This window comes from Pollachius pollachius (assembly GCF_949987615.1).
Source record: "Pollachius pollachius genome assembly, chromosome: 1".
NCBI classification, from domain to species: Eukaryota; Metazoa; Chordata; class Actinopteri; order Gadiformes; family Gadidae; genus Pollachius; species Pollachius pollachius.
Genome location: NC_136934.1, coordinates 4,632,215 through 4,660,034, shown reverse-complemented (window position 1 = coordinate 4,660,034; position 27,820 = coordinate 4,632,215). Strand labels below are relative to the sequence as shown.

Here is a 27,820-nt window from a genome sequence, read left to right as displayed (position 1 = left end):
GCAATGAGAACTCTACACTCCACCAGATGGTGGCGCTAAATATATTCAAGTTAGACGCAAGGCAAAAATACTTTCAACAATGAACAGCAGTTGCTTTTCTGACAGCTCCGGCGGACGCAGGAAAATAGATGTTGATAGAAAATAATACGTGCCCTGGCTGTCTAGATATTCTTAATAAGGTGAACAACGGCTATCGGAAATGAACCGTCACAAACCCATGGGCCGGGAGAAGTAGTTCCGATCAAATACACTGGAAATCAAATACCACTGGAACCTGTCACCCCGGGCCAAGACCATGGTACCTTGCCAGATAAGTGATATTTTGTTCCTCTCAATGGCCAGTAGTTCACCATCAATCCAAAGGGCAAAAAAAAGAACTGTGTAAAACGCCCAGCCCATTCTGATTACGCACTGAAAGTAGGCTGAGAGGAGCCTGCATTGTAGCGTTATCCTGGTCCACCGCAACGCAATTTCCGTTATCTTTCTTCCCACGAGCTGTGTACGCTAACGGACTCTGGGGTGAGATAAAAGTATAGCGACAATGACTATCAATATGAAGTTCTTACGAAAAAACGCACATGTTCTCCGAAACAAACAAAACGGATATTGAAAGTCCGTTCCGTTCCCGCCGCTAACCCTGTCTAACGGAAAGTCCCGCCCCCTCTCGCCGATAACGCTCATTCGGCGCACCCCGGCTCAGGCGTTCCGTCGTGAGAAGAGAACGCCTGGGAACGAGGTTACACCGAAAGGGGGAGCGCCATTGCATGGATGTTCTCTCCGTTGCACTGAGCCACTACCGCCAGCCCCTACAGCTCCGACCAGCAGTAACAGCCCAGTGTTCCGCTCTTGTCCAACGCGTTATTAGACAAAACGTTATAGGCTTCCGCTGATGGGGCAGATTGAAATATTCATCTTTACGCGTATTTGAGATTAATTCACGTATGGAACGGCCTTGGAAGAGAGTAGAGATGCAGCGGTGCTCCGAGAGCTCACCACGAGAACCATACTGGGCTTTCATGACAAGCAATCCTATGATATCCTGTGTGTTCCATACGACTATGATATGAGTAACATCTGGTCGTGTACGGACGAGGAGTAACGCAACCGCACGACGTGAAGGACATTGTGGTTTTCTCTGCAGACGTTTGCGTGAGGAAAGCTCATTTTGGATTTGTGATGGAGCTGGAGAACATAGTAGCCAACACTGTACTGCTGAAGGCGAGAGAGGGTACGTTTTTTTTTCATTGAACCTTTTATACCATGGAGGAAGCAACACATGTTTGGATTAAAACTCAAGATCACAATATGTGATGCAAAAAAAAAAACCGCTACGATGACGGATGTTTGGATGGCCTGGCGACTGGGCAGCACGTTACAGCATACAGTAGTTCAATCATACAGATGAATTTTATCGGCCTGTCGTCTTATGTAATGCTCCTATTAATGTATTCTTCCTCTACCAAACGCCAGGTCTGCTGTGGATGGCCCCGTGTATCACAGCCGATCTTCTTTTAGGCCTTTTGATTTGTAGGTTTAAATATTTGACATATCCTACGTGTGAGCTTGCGTTTCCTATATGAGAGAGGGGAGAAAAAAAAACAGCGTCCGACATCCGCTTTTGCTGCCTGGGAATAAAATAAATGATGTGCTGGTGATGAAACGGTGTGCCAGCTATTTCGCAAGATCGTACACGCTCAGACAGATATTCAATGGGCAGTTATCTTGTTCTCATACCAGGGAGTATGGTAGCCTACCAGGGGATTCGTGATGACGTGATAGGTGATCAAATCAATCGTGGTCTTCCCTCCTTCAAGCAATTCATGCCGCCTGAACATGACAAATGATGCCTTCACAGATTCGTGTCTCGAGTGCTCGTTTACTTAGAAATACCGACAGACATCCTACATTGAGCAAAGCATCTCAGAGGCTTCAGTACAACTGTAAGACAGTGTTAATGTACCGTGTTTGTATATTAACACTGTACATTAGTAGTTGGCCATGATCTATTTATATTAGATACTGCTAGGTACTGGCCGGAAACCTGTTATGAAACACCCCGGTTTATGTTTGTAGCGTTTTGGTATGGACAGACTATCGAATTGGATCAGATGTGGATCTTTCTCATAATATATATATTTTTCAGGCGGTACTGTCTGTGCAGTCTTACATGAAAAGATACTGCCATAAGGAATGCTTCAGTGCCATACTTCTCCGGAACCTTGCTATATGCCTCCATCCATCTAAAGACATGATAAAGTGACCCAGAAGGCCATGTTTTCTTGTCTAACTCACTCACCCACTCACTGTCACACACACACACACACACACACACACACACACACACACACACACACACACACACACACACACACACACACACACTCAAAAACTTTTGTATAGCCTAGTGTTGTAGGCCTAGGGCCTCGTGGAATTGCAGTGACGCAGAATAATTTCTGCCTCTGGCATCCTCCACAGAAATCCGACAATGACCATTTAACTTGGTGACAGGGAGCCAGAAGTGTGGGATCATTTTGACGTACACGCACGTCTACACACAGTGTACTGCTCCATTCTGATCAGGTAGAGTAACATCACCCAGATGAAGCATATAGCGATGAGTGCTAGTGAAGACAGAGAGGAACCACACTGAGGGAAGGGCCTGGTTGGAACGTGTTAGGGTGCTGATGAGACTAGGAATGGTGGGGCTGAATGAATTAAGCCTTATGAATTATAAGGAGCTGCGAATGAACCACGACAGCCCTCAGTGGCCCCAGCTGCTCCCACCGGGGCCCCGAGTCCCGGCTCTGTGTGTGACAGAGTGAAAAGGTCTTGATGTTCTATTATTAAGGCGGCACCAAGCAATGCAAAAGGCCCAAAGAACATTGACAGACAACAAGACGCAAGAAAACCCTTATAATAAACAACATTTTATTTTGGGGTGTATTATCGGTAAAGACGACGCTATCAGGAATGCCTTGCCGTTGGAAGATAACTAAATAGTTGTGACCTCCATAGGAATTGAAATGAACCCCACAGAGAAATGGAATGTTCCTAGTTGTGTTGTGTTGTATCAACTTCCTGTCGCGGTGCGCAGAGTGTATTTTACACTGTGGAGTCGGTCTCGTTGTTGGGAGTTGTGTAAGGGGTTGTGTCTCTATCCTCGTTGGATGCAGTACACCCGTGCCACGGAGAGAATGTGAATGAAATGGAAGGAAGGTTGTTAACTTTTCCTTGTTTATGGGAAAGGGTCTCGGGCCAGAGGCTAAACAAAGTGGCGTGCATCTCCTGCAGGAAGTCCCTGCTTACTCTCTTAATCCCGGTCTGTTTTCACCAGAGTCCTCGCTTCTTGGCAGTCCAGATTAAAAAACATCTCACAATGGCTGCAGGCCCTCTGTAGAACTGCACCACATCACAGACCGCTCAACCTCCATACCGCTAAAGGAACCCTTTTTATGCTTTCGTTGTGTGACCGCGACGACATGATTGGTATTGGTCCACTGTGAAGTGATCGGCCACCAACAATAACTCAAAAATTGATGGTAATCCATGTGGATTAGGACCAGCCGACCAGCCTCCTCCAGGCTATGGTCGAGCAATACATCCACAGCCTCATACAGCAGCTAATGGCTGTCCAACACTAGGACAGCGTAACGGTAATCTCCGGCATGGTTTGCATGGGGAACAGATAAAGGCTATATCTTTGGCTTTTATCTCACTCAGCGTCAGCATTCAAACACTGGGATGGAGATGCAGCTCATACGCGATTGAGAGTCCTTTATATTTGCGTGACATAGTGATTTGGCACGCCGACGACATCCATCCAGAATGACATCTTTCTTTGTGGGAGCCACTGTCCCCCGGGGTATGTTGGGAGTGGGTGGTGGTGGGGGGTGGGTTGGTATCGTCTGACCGATATCAATATCTGTTACCGCGGCTCAGCGGAAAATTGTGATGTGCTCGATGACATTCTCAGAGCCCATCATCTACGTATGATCTGTGTCCGCTCAATCTGGTTTGGTCAGGTAACGTCGAAACCGAGGAGCAATTGTCTTCCCGCTGAGAGCCACCGCGCACCATTGTCGACGAGGTTGATGTCTTTGGGAATTTGGCCTTGATGCCGGTGTTAAGGTAGTACAGAGATGGACTGCGCTCGTTTTTTAAAGGCTTTTGCTGAAGGTAGCTATCTCTACTAAATCTAAAAAAGTGATTATGTACTTTTTTGCACAACTTTCCAAAACAGTTCCCTGACCCCTTTGTGTGGTCCCTGAACATGTACATCAAGGAAAGAAAACAGCAGCCGTATGGGCACAATCAGGTTATAGCTGATTTGACATATTGATTTTGCATCCTGGCAATACCACGATGTGTGTGCGTGTGTGCGTGCGTGCGTGTATTTTTGGTGAATGAGCTTGGTAAAAGAGGGTCACATACTACAGTACACTCTCAAAGGGGTGTGTGTGTGTGTTGGTTAGTATCTTGCATGCCTTGCAACTCACAACTTGTGCAGGCAGCAGTCTGAGGATCCAAACCAGGTAAGGGTCATCAGATCAGCTCAGTAAATGAATGAGTGCGAGTGAGAGAGAGTGCATAGCTGAATCCACATGCCTTTCTAACTGCCGACATGAAGTCTTAGTCAAAGCCAAGGTATTTAGACTGGACTCCACTCCCACACTCTAACTTAACACATGAGGAAATGCTCCTTCAACTTTAACTGAAAGGAGAGGAGGAGATTTTCCTGGTCGGCGACAGGAAATAATGTATGACGATTTACCCATCTATTGAATGAAAAATCTGCCGACTTTATTAATGACGGATAAACATGGTTAGAAAGAAGATAGTTAGGAACTTAGGAAAGGCAAAGACAACAAAGCACGCTATAATTACTACCATGATACATGATGGGAGGTACATTCGATAACCTATATTTCAGGAAATTATTTTAGTGCATTCATGAAAACTAACCAACATCTAGATACATTTAGTTGGGCTATAGGCTTCTTTCGATTTGTACACCATATGTAATTTCCTCCTTTTGAGATAAAAATTCAATGCAAAATTAATTTAAAAGTATAACTGAATCTGCAAATTCATGAACAGTAGGAACCCACACCCAAACATAACAGGGATGTACCATAGGGATATATATCGACACACCACAGTATTTGGTTGTTCAACAGGAACATCCTTTCACACATGGTTTCATATACGTGTTCTATGTGCGAGCAGATTCTGGTGTTTTTTTGCACGATGAAGAAAAAGGTCAGTGGGGAAACGAGTTGGAGCAAGCCCAGAAAGACGCAAGTGAAGTGACTAAACCGCACGCCTTCAGCAGAAAGGCCCACAACAAGTTCACAACAGAGACGATGATTGACGCAACACAAACTAATTCGATCGCCGTCATGCAATATCCTGACCCTTTAGCTGGTCACAGCCAGCAGTGGAAGGTGAAGCCATCAGGAAGTCATCCAAAACTTTGCATATTTCATTCTTTCTCTCGCTATCTTTCTCTCTTGCAGCAACCCTGTCAACGCACACATACGCACACGCACGCACACACAGGCACTCACTCACGCCCACACAGCAACAAAAGCGAGTGACATTTTCACTCGCTTTACTTCCTACATTAGCATAATTTGGGAGTTTTTTTCACCCCTAGGCAGCATTGTTCTGAATAGCCTAGGCCATGACATAATGCTATCAGGGCTTTTATTGGCTGACAAACAGGGACAGCATTAATGGAGACGACTGGAGAATCCATGGGAGCCAAACGCTCCATTGTTTCAGCAGTAGGTATTTGCTTTTTGTTTTTTTGGTGCTTGCAGACAATGAGAAGCAAGAAAGCTTATCTTCAATGCTGTATCGTCCCATCATGGGCTTTTCTTCAGAACTAGGCCATTTTACTTGTGATGGATTTCAATAGAGTTAGGGTTACGGCCTATACCACAACATTTGGTCTCCTTACTAATTCTCTTCATACGTTCACGTATTTTGTGAAAAATATGATTGTGATGATGTGCGTGAATTCTTTTCCCCCCTTGTCTAAAGCATGTCAGAGCTTCCTGCTCCTTCTGGGAAGGAATTTTGAACATAGAACAAGGGATGTGAAGTCCATAAATCTAAAAGCAAATGTTAATAAACATATACTTAAAAGCAGAAGTTATTGTTTGTAGAGCGTATAATCAATCTCGTCTCTCATCATGCCGTGGTTTATTTCCTTCATGGCTCCACAGCTTTGGAACGTCTTCTGTACTGCCATGCCGCCAAATGGAACAAATATGAATATTTGATGTACACAAATTGGTAAATAATCAATACGGTGTCCATTGTATCTCGAGCCTTAATGATATCCTCTGCATCCTCTTCTTAGTTGTACTTTATTTCACGTCAGACTTCACTTTGTGAGGCATTGGTGGGTTAGGGTTAGGGTCTATTCAGACTTCACTTTGTGAAGCCTTGATGACGACACGGAAAGACAAAAGATAGTTTGTCGTTTCTAACAATAAAAGATAACGACAGAGGTCAGAAATGTCTAATGTCAGCAGAAGGGCATTTAAACAAACGCGTAATCTCCAAATGAAATATTTAAAAAATAATTTTTTTAAGACGATCCAGACGAGACAAAATCACTTCTACTCAAAGTGTCTGTCTGTCTCTGTGTTTGCTTTTCCGCGTTTTGTCTGTGTATATAAGAAAATCAAGAACAGCTGGAGATGAAACCAACAGCCATAGAGGGTCAATGTAATTACCCTAACCCCATATCCGGGACGAGGTGTGTGTGTGTCTGTGTGTGTCTGTGTGTGTCTGTGTGTGTGTGTGTGTGTGTGTGTGTGTGTGTGTGTGTGTGCACATGCATGTGATCTCTATGGCATGTCAAACCAGCATTCCGTCAGTTGGATGCATGTTGGGTTGATGTTGGCTGCTACTTTAGCTGGACTCTTAAGGGGAAGTCATTCCTTTGTATTTGAACGGTATCTACTCAACCAATAAAATTTGGTTAACGCAGATAGAAATGATTTATTCACCTCTATGTGGTTTTCTTAAAGGTTCTGTACGATTTAAGCGCTCATCATTTGAGTGTATCTATAAGAAATGTAATAGTTATCTGTCAGCTATTCATGAGTGAAGGCTCTGGAGTATATCAGTTTTGGTTGACTGCACACCTGCCTCTGTATGAGACTATTTCGATCTTCTGGCCAATCCCGGCTCACTACTGAACAATCGGGGCATCCCTTCTCTGATTGGTTTGGGGATTCCATTTTGCCTGGTAACACTCAGCGTTCTCATCATCTCATTGGTGGAAAAGTGTAGGCAAGGTTTTCTTTTCTATAGAATCCTATCTATAGCACCTTTTTTAAGGGGATGTATAAAGACTTGGGTTCTCATGATTCAACCCATGCTTGGCTTGCCATGTCTGCTATAGAGCCAGATCACATCACCTAACCACTGACCCTATCGACAGTATGGTGGAAAAAATCTTATCATCATGATGGGTAGGGATGATAAACTGAATGGGGCCGTGCAAATGAATATAGTCTGAGACCCAACAATCACAATCCTGACTCTTTTGGCTTGACTTGTCTCCAGTAAAGACCTGATTTGAAACCGGTTTGGGACTACAGTAAGTCGGCTTGGTCACATTTCTGCTCCCCTGACCAACGGTTTTATAAATAAGATAGTGAGCAGAGTTGCCAGAAGTCACAAGGAGGTAAACATTGTCTCTTTGGATCATTTAATTTGGGATGTTTGCAATAATAAAACCATAAAACCTTATCCTGCAGCATGCTTTGATGGGCATTTTTGATCCACATTATTCTTGACAATGAGCCATTCAGTTCAGAGCATGATAAGAACATAGGAAGAGCGACTGAACAATCCCATTAGTGTTCAGCGGCTATAGGACCCATAATGCCGGTCTGGGGCTAATCTAATGTGGACTATGCTCTCTTCCTCTGGGGGTTTATGGATGAGCAAACAGAATGTCCCCCTCTCTGTGCCCTGGCCCGTATTGCTCTTTGATTGGATCGTGTGGGGGATTATGTAATCCCGTTTTATTGAGGCATATGTGATTAGGCGAGGATGAGCATCGTTTTTGTTTTTGGTTCTTTTGTTCGAGCCCTCGTACAGTTGTAGAGCAGGTGGTGAGAATAAAGTGACAGACGCTATGCGTACGGTTTAACTGCGCTGCGCTCTAGCTCCAAATGCTTTTGTTAATTTGCGTCACTAAAATGGGAATGGTGATTTTTTTTCCTTTCCAGTGCAAATCTGAGAGTGTGGGGGGGGGGGGGGTTCTCGTACACCTGCCACACGAACGGAGCGAGCCGCCGCTCATTGGCTCTTCGGTTATGGACCGGTTTGACCGCCTCGGTTTGTTTTAGCACAAAGCCCATGCCCTCTGGCACAGTTGCTATTTATAACGGTCGTGTTTACAAGGAACTGTGATCCATACAACCAGAGAAGGGCAGTCGGGTTGTTTTGTTGATAGACACAATTCGGACACAAACAGTAACAGTAAAAACAAAACTTGACGCGTCGCATCTGGGACGAAAATAGCTTGGAATCAGCTCTGTTTGAAGGGGCATTGCACCTCAACCTTATTTCATTGCCAAACACTTCTCCCCCCGTCCTCCTCATGATTTACATTTACATTTAGGGCGTTTAGCACGCTTTTATCCACAGCGACTTACAATAGCTACATTTGTAATAAGAAGTGAAACAATATATCGCTGTCGTACAGTAAAGATGTTCATAGAACCAAGTGCAAGTACTACAACAATCGCTATCATGATGGGATAGGGAACGCTCCAGCACTGCTGGTGTATATAAGATCCCTCTCTTATGTTATACGCTTGATTTCCACTTTATAACTATTAGTGGACAAGTGATCCGACAAGTACAAACATGTGATCCGAGCTGCAGTAGCCAAACACAACGGACCAGGTTGTGCGTCCGTGTGCGTCAACCCTGTTTGCTTTGAACACATAAGCAGATGTTCCAGCTGTTCCCTTCAGGACAACACCGCTGCCCCGCCGCCGGACTGAGGCGAGCTCGCGTGGGATGACCTCATGGTGGAAACGGGCCTAACAAAGAGCTTCTTCCTCCCATAGTCGTCTGGGCACTGTTGCGTCGGTTTCCTCTGGCAAACTGTGACGTGCAAACACACACTGATAGTGACGGACCGTTTACCGTCAGGCACCATATTGAAACCTAGCCCCTTCCCTTGATTGTTTTTTAAAGCTAGAATCCCCCCCCCCCCGCCCCTTTTTTTTTTTACCACAATTGGTCAATCATTCGATCAAGTGGAGCACCCTGACACACGACCCGATTAGTCCTGTGTAGTTTGCTTGAGAGTTTTGTACTTTTGACCACAGGAATCGCCTGTATGGCTTAATTGACTTTGCAGGCAAAATTGGAACCATGACTTTGCATGAACATTACATTTCCATATTGGGATGAGTCTCCGCAACACATCGAACCACCGGCTGTCCCCTTCTGTTTCTCACATTTATTTTACTGCTGTGATTCCCCCAATTTAGGAGTTATTCATTCAAGCTAAATATTTGACACCCTTACAAGGAAAATGGCTTGCTTGAATGTCAAATAAAATCTTTTGAAGTTTGAAGTTAATATAGTTTCACATATCCTCTAACTAACTATTGGCACATTTTTCAGATTGTAATCATCCAATGATGGTGTGGGCCTGCTTTGCCTCTTGCTTTGTAGCATTTGGTGCGTATGATCAGGATTCCCTTGGATGACCTAAGTGACTTTGCAGACAAAATCGGAACAACAACTTTGCATGCATTACATTTCCATATTGGGATGAGTCTCACGGAAAAACACGATCCAACCCACCTCCAGTCCAACGACCTGAACAACATCTCCATAACAACAGACCCAACCTGCCAGCTCAGGCAAATGTGTTTTCAGTGGAAAGCAAGGCGTGTCTCAAGGAAATTAAAGCATTTGCATCCCAAACTGACGCCGCAAGGTTTGGGTTCAATCCCCATATATGTGGATTTACTAAATGACTACCAAACTTCTGAAGGGGTTCCGTGGTTTCGCGCTTTCTCACGGTGTTCAGAAAACACTCATATTCAGATCACTGCCGGATGCGAGATAAATGATCACCAGTTGATCACAGACATCGATTTCTGAGGATGTGGTGCAGACATGCTTGCCACCAACCAGTCTCACTGTTAAGGCTGCATCCGTTCATTCCACAAATGAGTTTAGGTCGCATGCACCCAGCGTAAATGTCTTGGGCTCGTTCTCCCACGTCCACAGCATACCTGAAGCCGTCCTCCAGCGAATGCCTACCTTTGTCTGAATACACCGTGTGTAACAAAGAACTCATGGCTTGCAACAGTAGAAAGGGGATGACGACATTGCTAGAGATACGCCCGGATGCGTGCGCGCACACACACACACACACACAGGCGGTTGTCCTCTGCCCAGACTTTGGGCAGGGGACAACCAACTTTGGCTCACTCAGCAGGCTGCTTGATGACCTGTATGTACATAAAGGGGTGTTGGCAGACGTGCATCAGAGCGTGTACTTCTGCATGTGTGAAAAGCAGAGGCTGATGAACAGGAAACGACGGCAGAGAACGACCCAGACCTCGACGTGCCGTGCTGGTGGTTTGTTGGGGGGAAATTACGGAGTCGACAATTGCAAACAATGTGTAATGAAGAGATTTTCGGCTTTCTCGGCTCGCGTTTATTTTACTGTTGTGGTTTCACCGCGATTAGGAGCTACTGATCCACGATAACTCTTTGATCCCCTAACAAGCAAAATGGCTTGCTTGAATGTCAAATAAAATCTTTTTGAATATTTTTTATGTGAAACGTGCCAACTATTGGCACACTTTTTCAGATTGGAATCAGCCAAGGATGGGTGGTGTGGGCCTGCTTTGTCTTTCACAAAGTAGATGCGCCGCTAAGATTGCGATACATCTTCTTTGTTGCTCAAATGATTGTCTCCATCGTTGTGTAGAGCGCTGGAGAGCCGCCAGAGAGCAACGCCCTGACAGGAAACTACTTGTCAGTGTCACCCTCCGATAAATCCGTTTTCAGCAGAAACGTTAATCCTATGATTTCCTGAACTGTGCTCAAATGTGCAACTGAGCCGCGTTGGTGGAAATGCAGTACAATGACAGATATTACAGTAGGGAAAACTGGAAGAAGGAGCTGATGCGTGAATGCACCACCCGGAAACTGAACGTGGAATACATGAAAGTGGGCTCTGTAATTGGGCTCTGTAATTACATCCCACGGCTTTTCCTATCACTGATATGCTGACAACACTCAGCTATTTCTCTCCTTTCCCTCATCTGACAAAGCCCTGATTGCAACACGCATATCTGAATGTCTGGCAGAAGTCAGCACCTGGACAACTGCCCATCACCTGAGGCTTAACCTCAACAAAACTGAGCTCCTCCTAATACCAGGGAAAGATTGCCCACACATGGACTTACTGGTCACTGTTGAGAACATCACTGTATCTCCTTCTCCAACTGCCAAAAACCTTGGTGTAGTGTTATGGTGTAGTGTTATGTAGTTTTATATCAGTTATGCTGCACCGCAAACATCACTGCGGTGGCCCGATCCTGCAGATTTGCACTTTACAACATCCGCAGGATCCGGCCCTTCTTCACAAGGGAAGCAGCTCAGCTTCTAGTCCAATCACTGGTCATCTCCCGCCTCGACTACTGCAACTCGCTCCTGGCTGGACTCCCTGCCTCTGCGATTAAACCCTTGCAGCTCATCCAGAATGCGGCAGCGCGCCTCGTGTTCAACCTACCAAAGTTCTCACATGTAACCCCCCTCTTCCGAGACCTCCACTGGCTCCCTGTAATAGCTCGCATCAGATTCAAGATGATGGTACTGGCATACAAGGCAGTCGATGGAACTGCCCCTGCCTACCTCCAAGCATTAGTAAAGCCACACACCCCAGCTCGATCCCTCCGCTCAACTACCTCAGCTGGACGTCTGGTACCGCCATCGCTAAGAGCAAGCAAAGGTCGGTCAGCAAAGTCACAACTTTTCTCTGTTTTGGGACCTCAGTGGTGGTACGAGCTCCCTACCGATGTCAGGACCGCAGAGTCGCTCACCAGCTTCCGCAAAAGACTCAAAACTCACCTGTTCAGAGTTCATCTCGACTCTGCATAGAAACCAATGCACAGCCACCATTGAATGTTGTACGTCCTGGCACTTGTACATTGCACTTATTCAAGGTACTTAATTGTGTAGCATCTATAGTAGCTGCTATCGCTGCTTTACACGGGGAATGGGTTAGCCTAGCGATTGTAATACTTGCACTTGGTTCTATGAATGTCTTTACTGTACCGACAGCGTTATATTGTTTCACTTCTTATGACAAATGTACTTATTGTAACAAATGCACTTATTGTAAGTCGCTTTGGATAAAAGCGTCTGCTAAATGCCCTAAATGTAAATGTAAAGTGTGGATAGCCGTTCCGTGAAGGAAGTGTCGTGAGAAGGGAGAAGAAAATAGTCCCAATAAAGGAGAGGACCTACAGCTGTTTGCTGGTCAACATTGTGTGCCAGTTGAACGGTAGGGCGGAGCACCAGAGTGGTTCACCACAATCACTTCACTCGGTGTTGACCCCGAAGCAGGAAATAAATGACACCTTTTGTCTCGAAGGCCTGGCGTCATTGGCATTGGTGTGCTCATTGGTCAATTGTGGTGTTCGCATCAGGAGCGAACCTTTCTCCGGTGTGCTCATTGGCAGGGCTGGGTGAAAAAATCGATTTAATCGATTTTGGATCGATTTCATTTAAATTATGCAATATCAATTCATAGTGCATGAAATCGATTTTATTATTATTTTTATTTTTTTTACCATTATTATTTTTTTTGCACTTTAATAAACAATGCCTTAATGCAATTTGCAGTGATGGAATGTTGTCGTTCAAGTACACTTTCACTTGCAATTCCTTTCTAATTTCAAAATTGCACTTTTGAGATTTGAGACAGTTTTGTTTACAGCTCAAGTTTAAGCTGTCCAATTTACAAGTTTGCACTTAAAACCCGTTGTTTAAGGTGAAGAGAAAAAATAAAGTACATCTGTATTTTGTAACACAGTTGAGCCATTTTCGTTGTTTAAGAGCAGATTGAATCGAATCGAATCGTGATTAATCGATTCAGAACCTTATGAACCGAAATCGAATCGATTTAGGAAATTGGCCACAATACCCCGCCCTACTCATTGGCTGGTTGTGGTGTTCGCATCAGGAGGGAACCTTCCTCTACGGTGCTGTCATTGGTTGGTTGTGGTTCCCCCTGGTCCTGTCTCCGTGTCTCCCCGCAGACGTTCTGTACCTCGATGTACAGCGGCTTTGTGTGGTTCTCCGTGTGGTTCTGCCGAGGGCTCACTGGGCACGAGGAGGAGCGTCTGTTTACGCTCGGTTCCACGACCGCCCGCTGAGTAGCAGGTGCCTGGAGTTTATGATTCTCTCAGGGGATATTCTGACTTTGAGTTATTAATACATCCAAGTTGGACCACACGTGTTATTGTAAGGCGCCCCCAGCCTCCTGGAGTTGGCATGATAACATTGCCTCCCCTTGTCTTCCCAAGACTGCGAACAGACCCTGGAACCAGAATACATAAAACCCTGGGAAAACAAAAGCCTTATCAATCTTGACGTAATCTGTGTACGCTTCTGTGGCCTGCTTATGTGCTGCCGGTCACTTCCTCAATGCAGGACTCTGCGTCCATATTCAACCACTTAGAGGGATAGCATTTGCGCTAGTTAATGATTATAACTAGTTTTACTATTATCCATAACCTTCCCACTAATAGGAGCTTCCTCATTATTCCCCAAAGTATGGACTTTCTGTTTGACTAGGGGGCGGGGGGGCCTCGGCCGCCATGGCAATGAAAGTGGATCCGCTGTGTGTGTGTTCTAAATAAGATCACACAATCGGCAGAGAGAGAGAGAGAGAGAGGGAGGAGAGAGAGGGAGAGAGAGAGAGAGAGAGGGAGAGAGAGAGAGAGAGAGAGAGAGAGAGAGAGAGAGAGAGAGAGAGAGAGAGAGAGAGAGAGAGAGAGAGAGAGAGAGAGAGAGAGAGAGAGAGAGAGAGAGAGAGAGAGAGAGAGAGAGAGAGAGAGAGAGAGAGAGAGAGAGCCCCCTGGTTACAGCGTAGAGTCGATGTGGTGTTTCTCACATTCCTGGGTTATTACTTAAAGATGTCCGCTTGTCGCCGCCTCACTTTCCCACCCCCGCCCCCAAACAGCCCTCTCATGCGAGGGCCCGATGCTACGCTCGGAGCTAGTTTCCACTGGCAAGCGGGAGAGAGGGGTCGAGGGAAAGAGGCCACGGGGCGAAGGCTGTGGCGGTCCCAACATTCCCATATGCACGGCGTGGAGACTAACATGGCGTAAGGTATAGCGCGGCCGAATGTTTGCGCTCTCACACCCTGTTTGTTAAGGGGGTTGGATGTTGTTTGTTGAAGGGATGTTTAAAGGTCCCATGACACGCCACCAGGTGGGGGTTGATTGGCCGTGACAAGCCGTTTTGGAAATCTGTCCCTTATGACATCACAGGTGGGCGTGTCCACCTAGATGTGTGCTGGATAGGTCAGTCTACCAGCCTACCCAGTGGGCCGTAGCAAACGTTGCTCATCTATCCGTCACACATCTATGTGGACACGGCCCCCTGTGATGTCATCAGGGACCGATTTCCAAAGCAGCTTGTAACGGCTAATCAACCCACACCTGGTGGCATCTCATGGGACCTTTAAGTGTGGTGGGGATGGAGGCCAAAGGTCATCCGGTGTGGGGTGGTGGGTGGTGGAGGAGGGCCCGTCGGGGATGACGGGTGTTGGCCTGCCTGCCCCGAGGTATCCCCTTTGAGGAAATGACATTTCTTTGGAATTCAACAGGATTGAGTGCTTTGTAGCTTAAGTCTCGGATCGAGGCGTGGTGTGGTCGTCTGTTGACGGTCGTGTTATTCATCCAGACCCTCTCTGATCTGTTCGCTCCTGGTACTGGGAGTGGGCTGAGCATGTTATAATACAGTACGTTCCATTCCCTGCGTTTTTACACCCACTCGCACGCACACACATGGCCGCGTACGCAGGCAAACGGACAAAGAATTCAAAATGAACCGCTACATTTTTCCCTCTTTCGTGGAATAAAATAAACTGGGCAGAGGACAAGGGGGATCTGAGGGAAGGAGGACGTCATTTATAAATATGTGCACATTGAGACGATGATATCATTCAATGCAGAAATCCGACACACATTTTCCTCTCTCTCCCTCCCTCCCGCTCTCTCTCGCTCTATCTCTGCCTCTGTCTCTCTCTCTCTCTCCTTCTCTGCATCCCTCTCTCTCTCTCTCCTTCTCTGCCTCGCGCTCTCTCTCTCTCTCCTTCTCTGCATCCCTCTCTCTCTCTCTCCTTCTCTGCCTCGCGCTCTCTCTCTCTCTCTCTCTCCTTCTATCTCTGCCTCTCTCTGCCCTTCTCTGCCTCTGTCTCTCTCTCTCTCTCTCCTTCCTTTTCCTTCTCGGTCTCCCTGCTTCTGTCTCCTTCTCTAGAAGTCGGACATGTTGGATGTTTGCGCTCCGCTGACGAATCATTCCAAAGAACATGCTTCTCAGAGTGTGTTGCATCCTTGTTGACCTTTGACCTCTCCTCCCCTCCACAGGTGGAGGCGGGAAGCGGAAGGGGCGGAGTAAAAAGTGGAAGGAGATCCTGCGGTTCCCGTACATCAGCCAGTGCGCAGAGCTGGGGTCCAGCCTGGGTAGGTGTGCCCCCCCCCCCCCCCCCCCCCCCCCGGTCACGTGACTCCACCCAGGTCATGTGACCGAGGGTCTCCGCCCGGGTCACGTGACCGTGTGGGTGTAAACGTTTAGGTTTTGCTAACACAGCCAATGTTGTCGCCCCGCAGACCGGGACTACGTGAGCCTGTGTGAGAAGCAGCCAATCGGGAGGCTGCTCTTCCGACAGTACTGTGAGACCAGACCGACGCTGATGAGATGCATCCATCTACTGGACGCTATGGTAGGGGCTTTCCCACAATCTCCCTCTCTCTCTCGCTCTCTCTCTGATTCCTTTTTCTCTTCTTTCTCTCGCTGTGCGCCCCTTCCTCCTCGCTCCATCTCGTTCGAGCTCCCTATCACACCCTTAACTCTCGCTCTCTCTCTCTCACTCCCACTCTCACCCCCCCTCCCCGCGTCATTGTCACACACACAAACACGCTAACATCTTCGCCCGCTCGCTTTAATGGCCCCGTGGTTTGAAAACACGCCGCGCCCGAGTTATGTGGCTCTCCGGAAAACGAGCGGAGTAGTAATGATGGAAACCTCCATCCCCCCACCTCCCCCTCTGGCTCTCCCTTCTCCCCCTTCTGCTCTCCGTTGCCTCCCCCATCCCTGTGTTACCCAGTTATAATCGTCCTCCGTAGCATCTTCCAGACGGGATATCTATCCCGTGACACATGACATGACACTTACCGTAATGCTCAGAATAGGCATGTGACGCACGCTAGAAAGACAGCATTGTTTCTAGCGTGGCTTCGTAACTAACCCCCCCCCCCCCCCCCCCCCCCCCCCCTTGATCCCCCCCCCCCCCCCCCCCCCCCCCCCTCACATCCTAGTAGCCCATCACCTCTCACAGTATCAACAGACACACACGCACACACAACATGCTACAAACTAAGAAGGGCATGAGAAGATACGGTAATGTTTTTTGTTGGCAACCAGTGCATTATTTTCAGTTTGGAAGTCCGTTCATTGGTCTTCCTCACTCATCAAACACATTGTTCGTTGAATAGTATACATACGAGCACAATGAGAATCCCTCCCGTTTGATGCCGACCCGACAAAGGATTTCATGTAGCTAGCCACACCCGCTCAGAGGGCTCTGCGTGGATCGGTGATCACACCTATAAACCCATTATGATGTCTTCAAAAGGCTGTTGTTGCAACGGTCCTTTCACTGAAACTCCTGTAAGACCAAATTGGCAAAACATCACTCGGGGACTTCAAAATTACAGCAGCAAGTAAAATAATCATATTTATATTAAATATATATCTATACGATTATTTTATATATGGGAAGCTCAGACAAAAAATGAAATCATGCAGAAAAAAGATTACAATATGTATAAAATATTAAAGTACTATATTAAAGTAATCTCATTTTTGCCTGGTTAGTTTTTTTGTTTGAGGTTCCCAGTGAGTAAGGACACACAATCCCTCCCACACAATAGCGGCCTGCGAGTGTGCGTTACTGTAACGCAGTCAGGAATGTGCTCGGGGGTGCCTGTGGTTCCTCTTACGTCAGGGGAAAGTGTGTGTGTGTGTGTGTGTGTGTGTGTGTGTGTGTGTGTGTGTGTGTGTGTGTGTGTGTGTGTGTGTGTGTGTGTTGCTTCGCCTCTGCTTCTCAAAGGCTAAAGGGGCGTATTATTTTCCCTTTGGCTGACCTCCAAGGTAAGTTTGGATTCGGACATCTCATTTTCTCTCTCTCTCTCTCTCTCTCTCTCTCTCTCTCATGCTTTTTTTTTCTTGAGAAAACATACTCAAAGTTAATCAACATTCAGCAGCCATCTCATCCCCGTTCTCTGCCTCGTGCGCACTCTTTGTCACTCTTTGTTTACTCTCATACTTTTGGCCTCTTCTGCCCTCATGTCACTCTTCGTGTGCTCTTGTTCTCTCAAAAGTTGTGTCACTATGTTTCCCACATGACACTCTTTGCATGTCACTATTTGTGTCACTCTGTTTGTGCTCTTGTTCTCTTATACGTTGTGTCAGTCTTTGTGTGCGCTCATTTGTTGTGTCACTCTTTGTGCTCTCATACGTTGTGTCACTCTTTGTTCTCTCATACGTTGTGTCACTCTTTGTTTGCTCTCATACGTTGTGTCACTCTTTGATTGCTCTCACACGTTGTGTCACTCTTTGTGCTCTCATATGTTGTGTCACTCTTTGTTCTCTCATACGTTGTGTCACTCTTTGTTTGCTCTCAAACGTTGTGTCACTCTTTGTTCTCTCATACGTTGTGTCGCTCTTTGTGTGCTCTCATATATTGTGTCACTCTTTGTGCGCTTTCCTACGTTGTGTCACTCTTTGTCTGCTCTTGTTCTCTCAGACGTTGTGTTTCTGAAGCCTCGGCTTAGGTGGTGGAATTATTTGGCCCTAAGAAATTCCACAAATCGTTTTTTGCTACGCATTGTTTTACTGTGCAGCTGACACTGATGCTTGTTTGTGACCTAACCTCAGAGTGTGTGTGTGTGTGTGTGTGTGTGTGTGTGTGTGTGTGTGTGTGTGTGTGTGTGTATGGAAAGCTGGTGACGCTAGTGTGACAAACTGTGACACTCCAGGACCTCATGGAATCTTGCCGTGTGTACTGTGCTGTTGCCAGGCAACGTAGGGTCATGTTAGAAAAGGGCCATTGATAGAGGGGCTGGCTCAGAACATGGCTCACATGTGTCTTACCCTCCTATTTAGAGCACAAATGGTCTTCCAACATATAGAATATATCCAAGTTGTCTTGCCATGGAAATGGTTTATAAACTAGAATCCCATCCAGGGGTGATATCGTACCCAGTTTGACTACACAGTCCCGGTAAAACGTGGAGAATTAATATGCAAGGGACATTATATTGCCACGGTGCCATGGGTGACGTGCGTCCTTTAATAGAGCGAGGTCTCTGCGTGCTTTCCTAAATGTTATTAAATGTGTTTTTTGTCCGTTAATCCAGGAGGACTACGAGGTCGCGCCCGATGAGAAGCGCAAAAGCCGAGGGGACCAGATCATCAAGAAGTTCCTCTCCATAGATGTGAATAACTCCCTTCATTTTCTTTGCATTTCTGTGCATTTATATATTAATTAATATGTCTGATGAGATGCATGTGGCATTTTGCAGTTGGCCAACCGATTATCAAAAGTATGTATGTAATTCTGTGTGTGTGTGTGTGTACGCGTGGGTGTTTCTGTGTGTGTGTGTGTGTGTGTGTGTGTGTGTCCATGTGTGTGTCCATGTGTGTGTCCATGTGTGTGTGTCCGTGTCCGCCCCGCGGGCGAAGTCGACAGAGTGCGTGGACGTGGCGAAGATCTACGCCGACCAGTGCAGCGAGAATCTCGAGTTGAGTCCGTGTAAAGAGATCTTCAGCGACTGTCACAAGTTTGTACATGATCCCATATCCCCCGTCGCACACACTCCTCCACGTTTCACCTACGGCTCGCGCACACATTCCGGCTCGGGACAAACTGGGCTCGGGATTACTTTACACACCTTTTGTTGCTGCTGTCGGGACGCATGTCAGGTCACCCATTCATTGCGGTGTAAGACTGCTTACCTCTAGTTCACGCCGAAAAAACTAGAGCACGCGACGTGGCTACCGGTTGAAGTCTTTATCCGTAGCGTGCGTGTTGTTTACCGAGGTAGAGGCGGAGTGAATCCGACGCACGCGGCATTACGCAGCACTTCACCCTACACTTACGTGACGGTTCTGGTGTGAACCGGGGGTGAGTTGACCAGCTATGACTGCATTGGCTGAGCGTGTGTTTGTGTCTGTGTGCCCAGAACCCTTCACGACTACCTAAGCGGTGACCCGTTCTCCGACTACCAGAACAGCATGTACTTTGACCGCTTCCTGCAGTGGAAGATGCTGGAAAGGTAAGTCAGTCTCCGCCCGTAAAAGAATAATAAAGATAAAAGATTGAGACTGCATCTGGCATTGCACTTATCGTGCCGTGGATCTAAGGAAACAGAGACGTGCGTCATGGTGGAAACACAGCTGTCGATGCATTAGCTTTGATATATTTTAAAACGTTGTGGGACCATCCGGTGGGCTTCCACCGCCGTCTTCACTGCCCCAGGGCGTCCGTGTCTGGAGACGGTAATTGCATGCGAGGGGCCCGAACTGTCTGTACAGGAAACGGACTCCTAATGGAGCTCAACAGATGATCACTCATCGCTCTGTCCCCCCCCCCCCAAAACAATCAATATTACACGAGCGTCTATTAATGTCTGCCGCCATGTTCTGTGTTCTGTCAGGCAACCGATCACCAAGGATACGTTCAGACAGTACCGAGTCCTGGGGAAGGGGGGGTTCGGAGAGGTGAGTGCCGTTGGTTTTGTTGAAACGCGGCGGCGATGTGGATCGGCTTCGGGCCGTGCCGGGGAGGGTCTTCTCGACGTTAAGGCCCTGTGCCCCTCCCCCCCACCAGGTGTGTGCCTGCCAGGTGAGGGCCACGGGGAAGATGTACGCCTGCAAGAAGCTGGAGAAGAAGAGGATCAAGAAGAGGAAAGGGGAGTCCATGGCGCTGAACGAGAAGCAGATCCTGGAGAAGGTCAACAGCCGCTTTGTGGTGAGTGAGCATTAAAAAAACCATCTCCCTTCCTCTCTCGCTGGTGCTGTGTTAGAAAACGAGTTCACACCGGCTCCCCGTCCCTCTTCTCCTCCCGGGGTCTCTGTAGGTGAGTTTAGCATACTCGTACGAGACCAAAGACGCTCTGTGTCTGGTGCTGACCATCATGAACGGGGGCGACCTGAAGTTCCACATCTACAACATGGGCACGCCAGGCTTCGAGAAGGACCGGGTGCAGTTCTACGCGGCTCAGATCTGCTGTGGCCTCGACCACCTGCACAGGGAATCCATCGTGTACAGGTAGTCTAGGCAGCTTATCGCCCGTAGATGTGTGTGCGGCAAAACCCACCGGAGACATTAATAAACACAGACTTGCTTGACGCGCTTCCCCACAGTGGCAAGAACATGTTAGGGTTGCGTTTTGTGGAAGTTCCGCTCACTCTGAGAATTGCCTCATATCTTGATCATCTGCTAAGAGGCTCATTAAAAGCCAAATTAGGCTGCGGTGTCTTCCTGTCTGAACGTCTTCCTGGTATATCCGTGAATACATATCGATCTGTAAACCAATTGTTCCTTATTGCTTTTCTTCTGAAAGGTTAAACTACTGTTCTAATCATTTCAGGGATCTGAAACCAGAGAACATCCTCTTGGATGACAACGGTGAGATATAACCCTGAATGGGCTCGTATTGAGTGTTTCGAGCACACACACCAAACCGATCAGTCGGACGCGCTAATGTGCACGGCGGTAGCGCTGGTCGCCCCCCCTGCTGACCCCGGGACTCTGTGTGTGGCGGTGCATTGCAGGACACATCCGCATCTCAGACCTGGGTCTGGCCATCAAAGTGCCTGAAGGAGAGATGATCCGTGGCCGTGTGGGCACCGTGGGCTACATGGGTAAGAGGAACCACGGCATCTATCAATACCCCCCCCCCCCCCCGGCCCGTCAATGGCTGCTCACAGACCCCTCGTTTCTCTTAAAAAAATCAGCTCAAAACTCACCTGTACAAGAAAGCATACGGCACCTGACCCCCACCCCCACCACACCTCATTTATTTAGAGTTTTTCTGTATTTTGTTTTCTTGTTTTTCTTTGTAAAGTGTCTTTGAGTGTCCTCCCAAAAAGCGCTATATATCAATTGTTATAATTATTATTAGGGCTGGGCAAAAATTCAAAGTTTTAATCGCGATCAATCGCATAGTATTGGTGAGTTAACTCGCGATTACTTTCCCATTTAAAATCATATTTTAAATCCCCTCCAATTGAAGTTCAATGAGATCATCAAATGGAATGACACATTATCATTCATACCAAATGTACTTAATAAGCAAAAACTAGACCAAGTGATCTTGAGGGAGTTTGGTTGACATTTCTTTTATTAATGTTGAAATTCTGTGGTCAAAACCTTTCAAAATCAAAAAAAAAAAAGAGGAAGAAAAAGAGAAAGGGTGTAATGCATAAATTTGGATAAATCGCGTTAAAATAAGATTGCGCTAACGCGTAATTAACGCGTTAACATGCCCAGCCCTAATTAATATTGTTCCCCCCCCCAGCGCCGGAGGTGATCAACAACGAGAAGTACGGGATGAGCCCGGACTGGTGGGGGCTGGGCTGCCTGGTGTACGAGATGACCGCCGGGAGGTCTCCATTCCGGGCACGCAAGGAGCGGGTGAAGCGCGAGGAGGTGGAGAGAAGGGTGCAGGAGGAGGAGGAGGAGTACAGCGACAAGTTCACAGAGGACACCAAGGCCATCTGTAGGATGGTAGGCCCCTGGTTAGAGATTGGTCCAATGAACCCCCCCCCCCCCCCCCCCCCCCCCGATGTCCAGTTCACCTGTAGGCATCCTTAGGCGAGACGCCCCGCCCCAAACCTGCTCCTCAATCTCATGTTTCTGTGCGTTGAAAAAGAAGATCACGTTAGGTTGATTCAGATAGAAGACTGTTGAGGTACTCCATAGCAAATAGTTTAGACGATAAGCTGGTTGATGAAGGAGCTTGACTGAGCCTTGGTCTTCCTCCAGCTTTTGACCAAAGACCCGAAGCAGAGGCTAGGGTGCCAGGCGGACGGGTCGGCGGGCGCCAAGGCCAACCCCTTCTTCAAGAACACCAACTTCAAACGCCTGGAGGCCGGCATCCTGGACCCGTCCTTTGTGCCCGACGTGAGAGAGAGAGCGACCCTCATATAGTTTACAAATGAAGATCTGCATAGTGCTAATGAAGAGCTAGGACTGACCTGGTGATGATGAGAGTATTTATAGTTGATGTCTGTCTCTCTCTGTCTCTCTCTCTCGCTCTCTCTCTCTCTCTGTCTCTCTCTCTCTTTCTCTTTCTCTCTCTGTCTCTGTCTCTGTTTCTCTCGCTGTCTGTCTATCTCTCTCGCTCGCTCGCTCTCTCTCTCTCTCTGTCTGTCTGTCTGTCTGTCTGTCTGTCTGTGTCTCTCTCTCTGTCTGTCTCTCTCTCTCTCTCTCTCTCTCTCTCTCTCTCTCTCTCTCTCTCTCTCTCTCTCTCTCTCTCTCTCTCTCTCTCTCTCTCTCTCTGTCTGTCCGTCTCTCTTGCGGAACCCTTGGTGCCCCCCCCCCAGCCCCGTGCGGTCTACTGTAAGGACGTTCTGGACATAGAGCAGTTCTCCACCGTGAAGGGCGTCAACCTGGACCGCACCGACAACGACTTCTACTCCAAGTTCGCCACCGGGAGCGTGTCCATCCCCTGGCAGAACGAGGTAGTAAAGGAGTGCGGCAGGCTTCACACACACACACACACGCACACGCACACACACGCACACACAGATACATGCATACGTACACACATGGACACACACACACACACTGATACATGCATACGTACACACATGCACACACACACACACTGATACATGCGCATGTACACACACACACACGCACACACACAGCGACTCTCTCTGCATCACTTATCTCCTGTGTTGTGTTCCCGTCCTCCAGATGATCGAGACAGAGTGTTTCAGCGACCTGAACGTCTTCGGCCCCCACGGGACCAGACCCCCAGATCTGGACTGGGACCACCCCCCCGAGCCCCCGAGACGCAGCGTGCTGGACAGGCTGTTGAGGAGGCATGTAAGATGACATGCACACGGGGTGCACGCACGCACGCACACACGCGCACGCACAACCACCCAACCGTACACATGCATAACACACACGCACACAGGTACGCGTACACACGACACAAACACATGCACACCACACGACAAGCAACACACGACACACGCACGCAGATACACAAAAAGGTCATTAACACGCCGACATTTGCACACACAAACACACGTACAATCAGAGCACACACACAATTACACATCGAGAGAACCAACGCATGGACGGCCGTCACGTGCAGGTCATGAACGCAAAGACACACAGAGCACACACACACGCACGCACACACACACACGCACGCACACACACACGCACACACACACACACACACACACACACACACACACACACACACACACACACACACACAGGACGCCCCCCTCACCCCTCTCTCTCCCCCCCGTAGATCCCCGAGGTGTCCATTGCCAACAGGCGCGTGCAGTCTTCCAGCGTGAACTCTGTGGACTCCATGTCCCACTCTGCCCCCTAGTGGTATGGCAACCGCGTGGAGCCCCATACACACAGACAAACACACCCATACACATGCATATACACACACACACACACACACACACACACACACACACACACACACACACACACACACACACACACACACACACACACACACATATACATCCACACACATAAGGAGGGAGGGAGCCCCTGGTTTACATTGAGGGGGTCGGACCAGAAGCCCCCAGACCACGTTCCTTCAGCCAAAACGGTCCAACGGAAGAAAAGTTGACACTCATCGTTGACACTCATCGGGTCGGGGGGAGGGGATGGGGGGCCCTAAGACCCTCGGAGCTGGGCGGGGTGGGTGGGGGGGGGGGGGGGGGATTGTTTGGCTGCACCACAAAGCCACTTACGGTCATGAAAACAGGAACGAAAACATATAAAGACATGCTTATATTCAGGGCATGGGTTGTGTGAGAATGACCACCATGGAAGGGGGGTCGAAGCGCATTGGGTAGACTGGCTCGGTTTTTATTTCTGGAAAAGTCCCGTCATCCTTTACAGTTCACAGTCTCTTCCTCTCTCTGACCCCCATCGCTGGCGTCGGCTATATATATCTGCCGTTCCCGGTTCACCCCTTCGCCCTCTGCTTACGACCATTCATCCGTTTTTAATTCCTTGTTTCATGCCCGTTCCACCCCCCCATACATCCATACCTCAGACTACTCGCAAAACATTCACGTGAAGTTCCTCCTTCTTAGAACATGTCCACCACCAACGCCCCCCGACCACACAATGTGCATTGCCTTCCTGCACCCACTCAGGCCAAAGATACAGTTCACGTCATTAGAGGTTCTGACGCTGCGTCGCGCCACAGACCTACGGACGGTTCCGTCCCGCCGTTCGAAACCGCCCCCCCCCCGGATCAGAACGTGGGACTGTTTGGATCAATGATATATAATTCTATATATACATATACATTCTCTAAATATGAGCCTGCAGACATATCATCGTACCCGCTTAAAGCACATACACACACGATTACTAAGAACTGTGTTGTGCTATCTTTGCATGGACAAGTTAACGAGAGAGGTATACCACCTTCTGCGTCTGCATACCTCATTCCACTGATGTTACCATTGTATGCTGACCGTCCCCATACCCTCCCCCACGTCTCTGTATATGTGAGATTGTGTGGACTGACTCTGAGATCGTGATGCTGTATGGATATTTTCCCCATGAAGTCCCCATGAAGTGGAGAGAGGAACACATGCACTCAGCTAACTTAAACATTGCACAATATAAGATTATGTCATGCTGTATCATCACCAAATGAAAAAAAATGTTTTTACAGTAAAGATGTTTTTACCTCTGACCATGATGGCACATTATTGTATTTGTTTTTTGGGGGGGTTTGTCTTGGTTTTTATTTTGACATTTTGGAGGGAGAATAGGGACCGCCTCTGAAACCCAAGCCTTTAAAAAAAAAAAGAAGAGTCACCCTGTTGCTGCGTCTCCCACATCCTCTTTTATTAAATATTATTTGTCATTTTTTTTCTACATGTTGCCTCTGCTTTACACTTCAACACGCTGTGAGTTTTATTCTGGAATCTGCCACCACCACAATCTGAAAAGGTCTTCCTCCACCTCCACCTCACCTTCAGATAGCAGGGCACCGCTACGGGTGAGCGCCATCTCACGGCCAACATCGATCGGGCGCCACCGGCCCCGGTGACTCGCGAGCGGAGGACGAGGAAGACGGCGGTATAGTCATGCGAAATCCCTCAAAAAGAAGTGTCCTTCTTACCGTAGCACAGCCAACGAAAAGGGATGACCAACACCTTCTCTTCTGCTTGTTTTAGAATGTGATGCATACTTACTATTTTTTGCGAGGGTATAAGTGTGAGGTTGTAACTGGTTCATGCAGTAATTTAATAGTTCTTAACCAATTTTCAATTGACTGAACGTGTATTTTATTTTGAACTTTTTTGATGTACTTGATATAGAAAAAAAACTAGAAAATGAAGATTTGGAATTTGAATAAAGTGCCTCCTGTCAGCATGACCTCCCGGATGGACTTCAGCCCTCTGCTTTTCCTTTTAGACTCCATGTTGTGCTTTTGTTTCATCGGGGGAAGGAGTAAAGACACACACACACACACACACATAAACGTTGCGTTGGAATGAACGTGGGAAAGTTCACTGAGGAGGGAAGAGATACCGAGGAAGAGCAGGGTGTTCGCTATCTTTTTTCATTCTTCTTTCCGTGCTTGGATGTACAGGAAGGTGCTGAGTGCATGTGACAGCCAAACCCACTGTGTCTTTTGAACTCCCAATAAACCCTGTGCTGGTCTGAGCACTCCACATGATGCTGGTCTCTCCGTCTGTGTGTGTGTGTGTCTCTCTTTCTCTTGTACCCGCGGTGCCTAGTTTTTTTTAATCATTTTCTAAACAAGTCCAATATTTAGTTCAACTGTCTCAGGCGATAAATGCGGTTGCTTCTATGTCTAAAAATGAACTTATTCACTAGAAGACATAATACATTTCACAAACAGTTACCATTGTAATAACCATTTCTATAGAAAATAAATACTATAACACTTGACACCCCACCATTTATATAAAACAAGTGTTTTTTAAAGCCATGTTCTGGGAGGGCAGAATAGAACACAGTTTTGTGTATTAATGCTTGAGTGATTGAGTGAGAGTCAGGAGACGGGCAGGATGTTCCAGTGGTTAGCGTATTCTAATCCCAGCCTTAAACTTGAGGGTTAAATCCCAAACGTCTGTACCACTACCAAACTATAGGCTAAATTGAGCAAGATTCCTAACCCTGCCTGCTCCTAAAATGCCTGAACATTAGGATAGTGCTATTGAAGGCAACCATGACATCCCGTTTTTATTTGAGAGGGTTCAGCCTGACGAAGGCCGTAGAGATGCATTAATCCTGCCAAAGGGACAAGGGGTGGCAGGTCAGGGTGACTACGATTTCTCATCAGGATTTCCCAACTTGTGCTCCGTGCCTTTGTCGCTCTGATCGGCCCATTTTCTCCTCTAACCCGTTCCCGTGGTTACCAGCACCCAACGGCTCCTCCAGATCTGGTGTTTGACGCACGACCGATTGAAACCATATTGTTGTAAGATAGTTGGGGCTTCGGTTGGAAACCCTCGACAAGGTTCCCAAAACATTTGAGCTGCCTAAGAAAACACGATGTCTACAAATCAGTTGGATCAAATTCCATTTTGATACTGGGATCAAATTCCGGGATTCTGGGATCAAATTCCTCACACTTTAAACATTGTATACAACATTTGTCACTTTTTTAAATGTATTTTTATAAAAGGAATTTAAACATTTTCACTAATTTTATAAATTAACTGATGACACAATTGCATGAATGGATATGAATATGACCAAAATACAAATATGAATTTACAGTAGACAATAAAACGATATCAGTATAAACAATGAAACTGAAGAACATCTTTATCAAAAGAAATACACACATGTAAATAGTGTAGAATCGAATAGTCCTATTCATCCAATGGCCCCTTAAACCCTGCGTCCTTCTCCCTACTTGCTGAGCAAGGCACTTATCTGCTTGTTACTGTAATACTCCAGTTCACTGGAGGTATGTGTTCCTATGATTATAGTAATCATTCCTGTATCTGCTCCTCACAGTTCATGGTTGTCCATTTACACTAGGGGAGATTTATACGGGTCCTGGACCCTATGTCAACAACTAGCGATAAATCTCCAGGTGTTTTATTTTGACGACGCCGAATCACTGAGACAAACAGAATATTTTGTCCTTGAGTGTCAGTGTGTCAGAGGGTTTGCCAGATCTCCAGCCTGGGGTTTGTTGGTCGTAACACGTTCACGGATGAGTCATGCTGACCTCCA

At 47.3% G+C, this 27,820-nt stretch overlaps 1 protein-coding gene across 3 annotated transcripts; it reads left to right on the top strand.

The window, feature by feature from the left end:
- Positions 1-749: 749 nt before the first annotated feature.
- grk5l (G protein-coupled receptor kinase 5 like) lies at positions 750-26,285 on the top strand. 3 transcript variants are annotated; one of them, XM_079738421.1, is made up of 17 exons: positions 750-1,228; positions 15,669-15,764; positions 15,912-16,024; positions 18,723-18,800; positions 19,048-19,145; positions 19,548-19,640; positions 20,022-20,085; positions 20,195-20,335; positions 20,445-20,635; positions 20,958-20,995; positions 21,142-21,231; positions 21,888-22,096; positions 22,355-22,492; positions 22,915-23,052; positions 23,291-23,418; positions 23,865-23,950; positions 25,582-26,285. In XM_079738421.1, exons 1-16 carry the CDS (start codon positions 1,177-1,179, stop codon positions 23,911-23,913), a joined length of 1,716 nt encoding a protein of 571 aa, XP_079594547.1. In that variant the 5' UTR covers positions 750-1,176; the 3' UTR covers positions 23,914-23,950; positions 25,582-26,285. The 3 variants fall into 3 exon arrangements, with proteins under 3 accessions (XP_079594547.1, XP_079594548.1, XP_079594546.1); XM_079738420.1 differs by having other exon boundaries at positions 751-1,228; positions 23,291-23,422; XM_079738422.1 differs by lacking the exon at positions 25,582-26,285 and having other exon boundaries at positions 19,048-19,106; positions 23,291-23,422; positions 23,865-24,248.
- Positions 26,286-27,820: the final 1,535 nt, after the last annotated feature.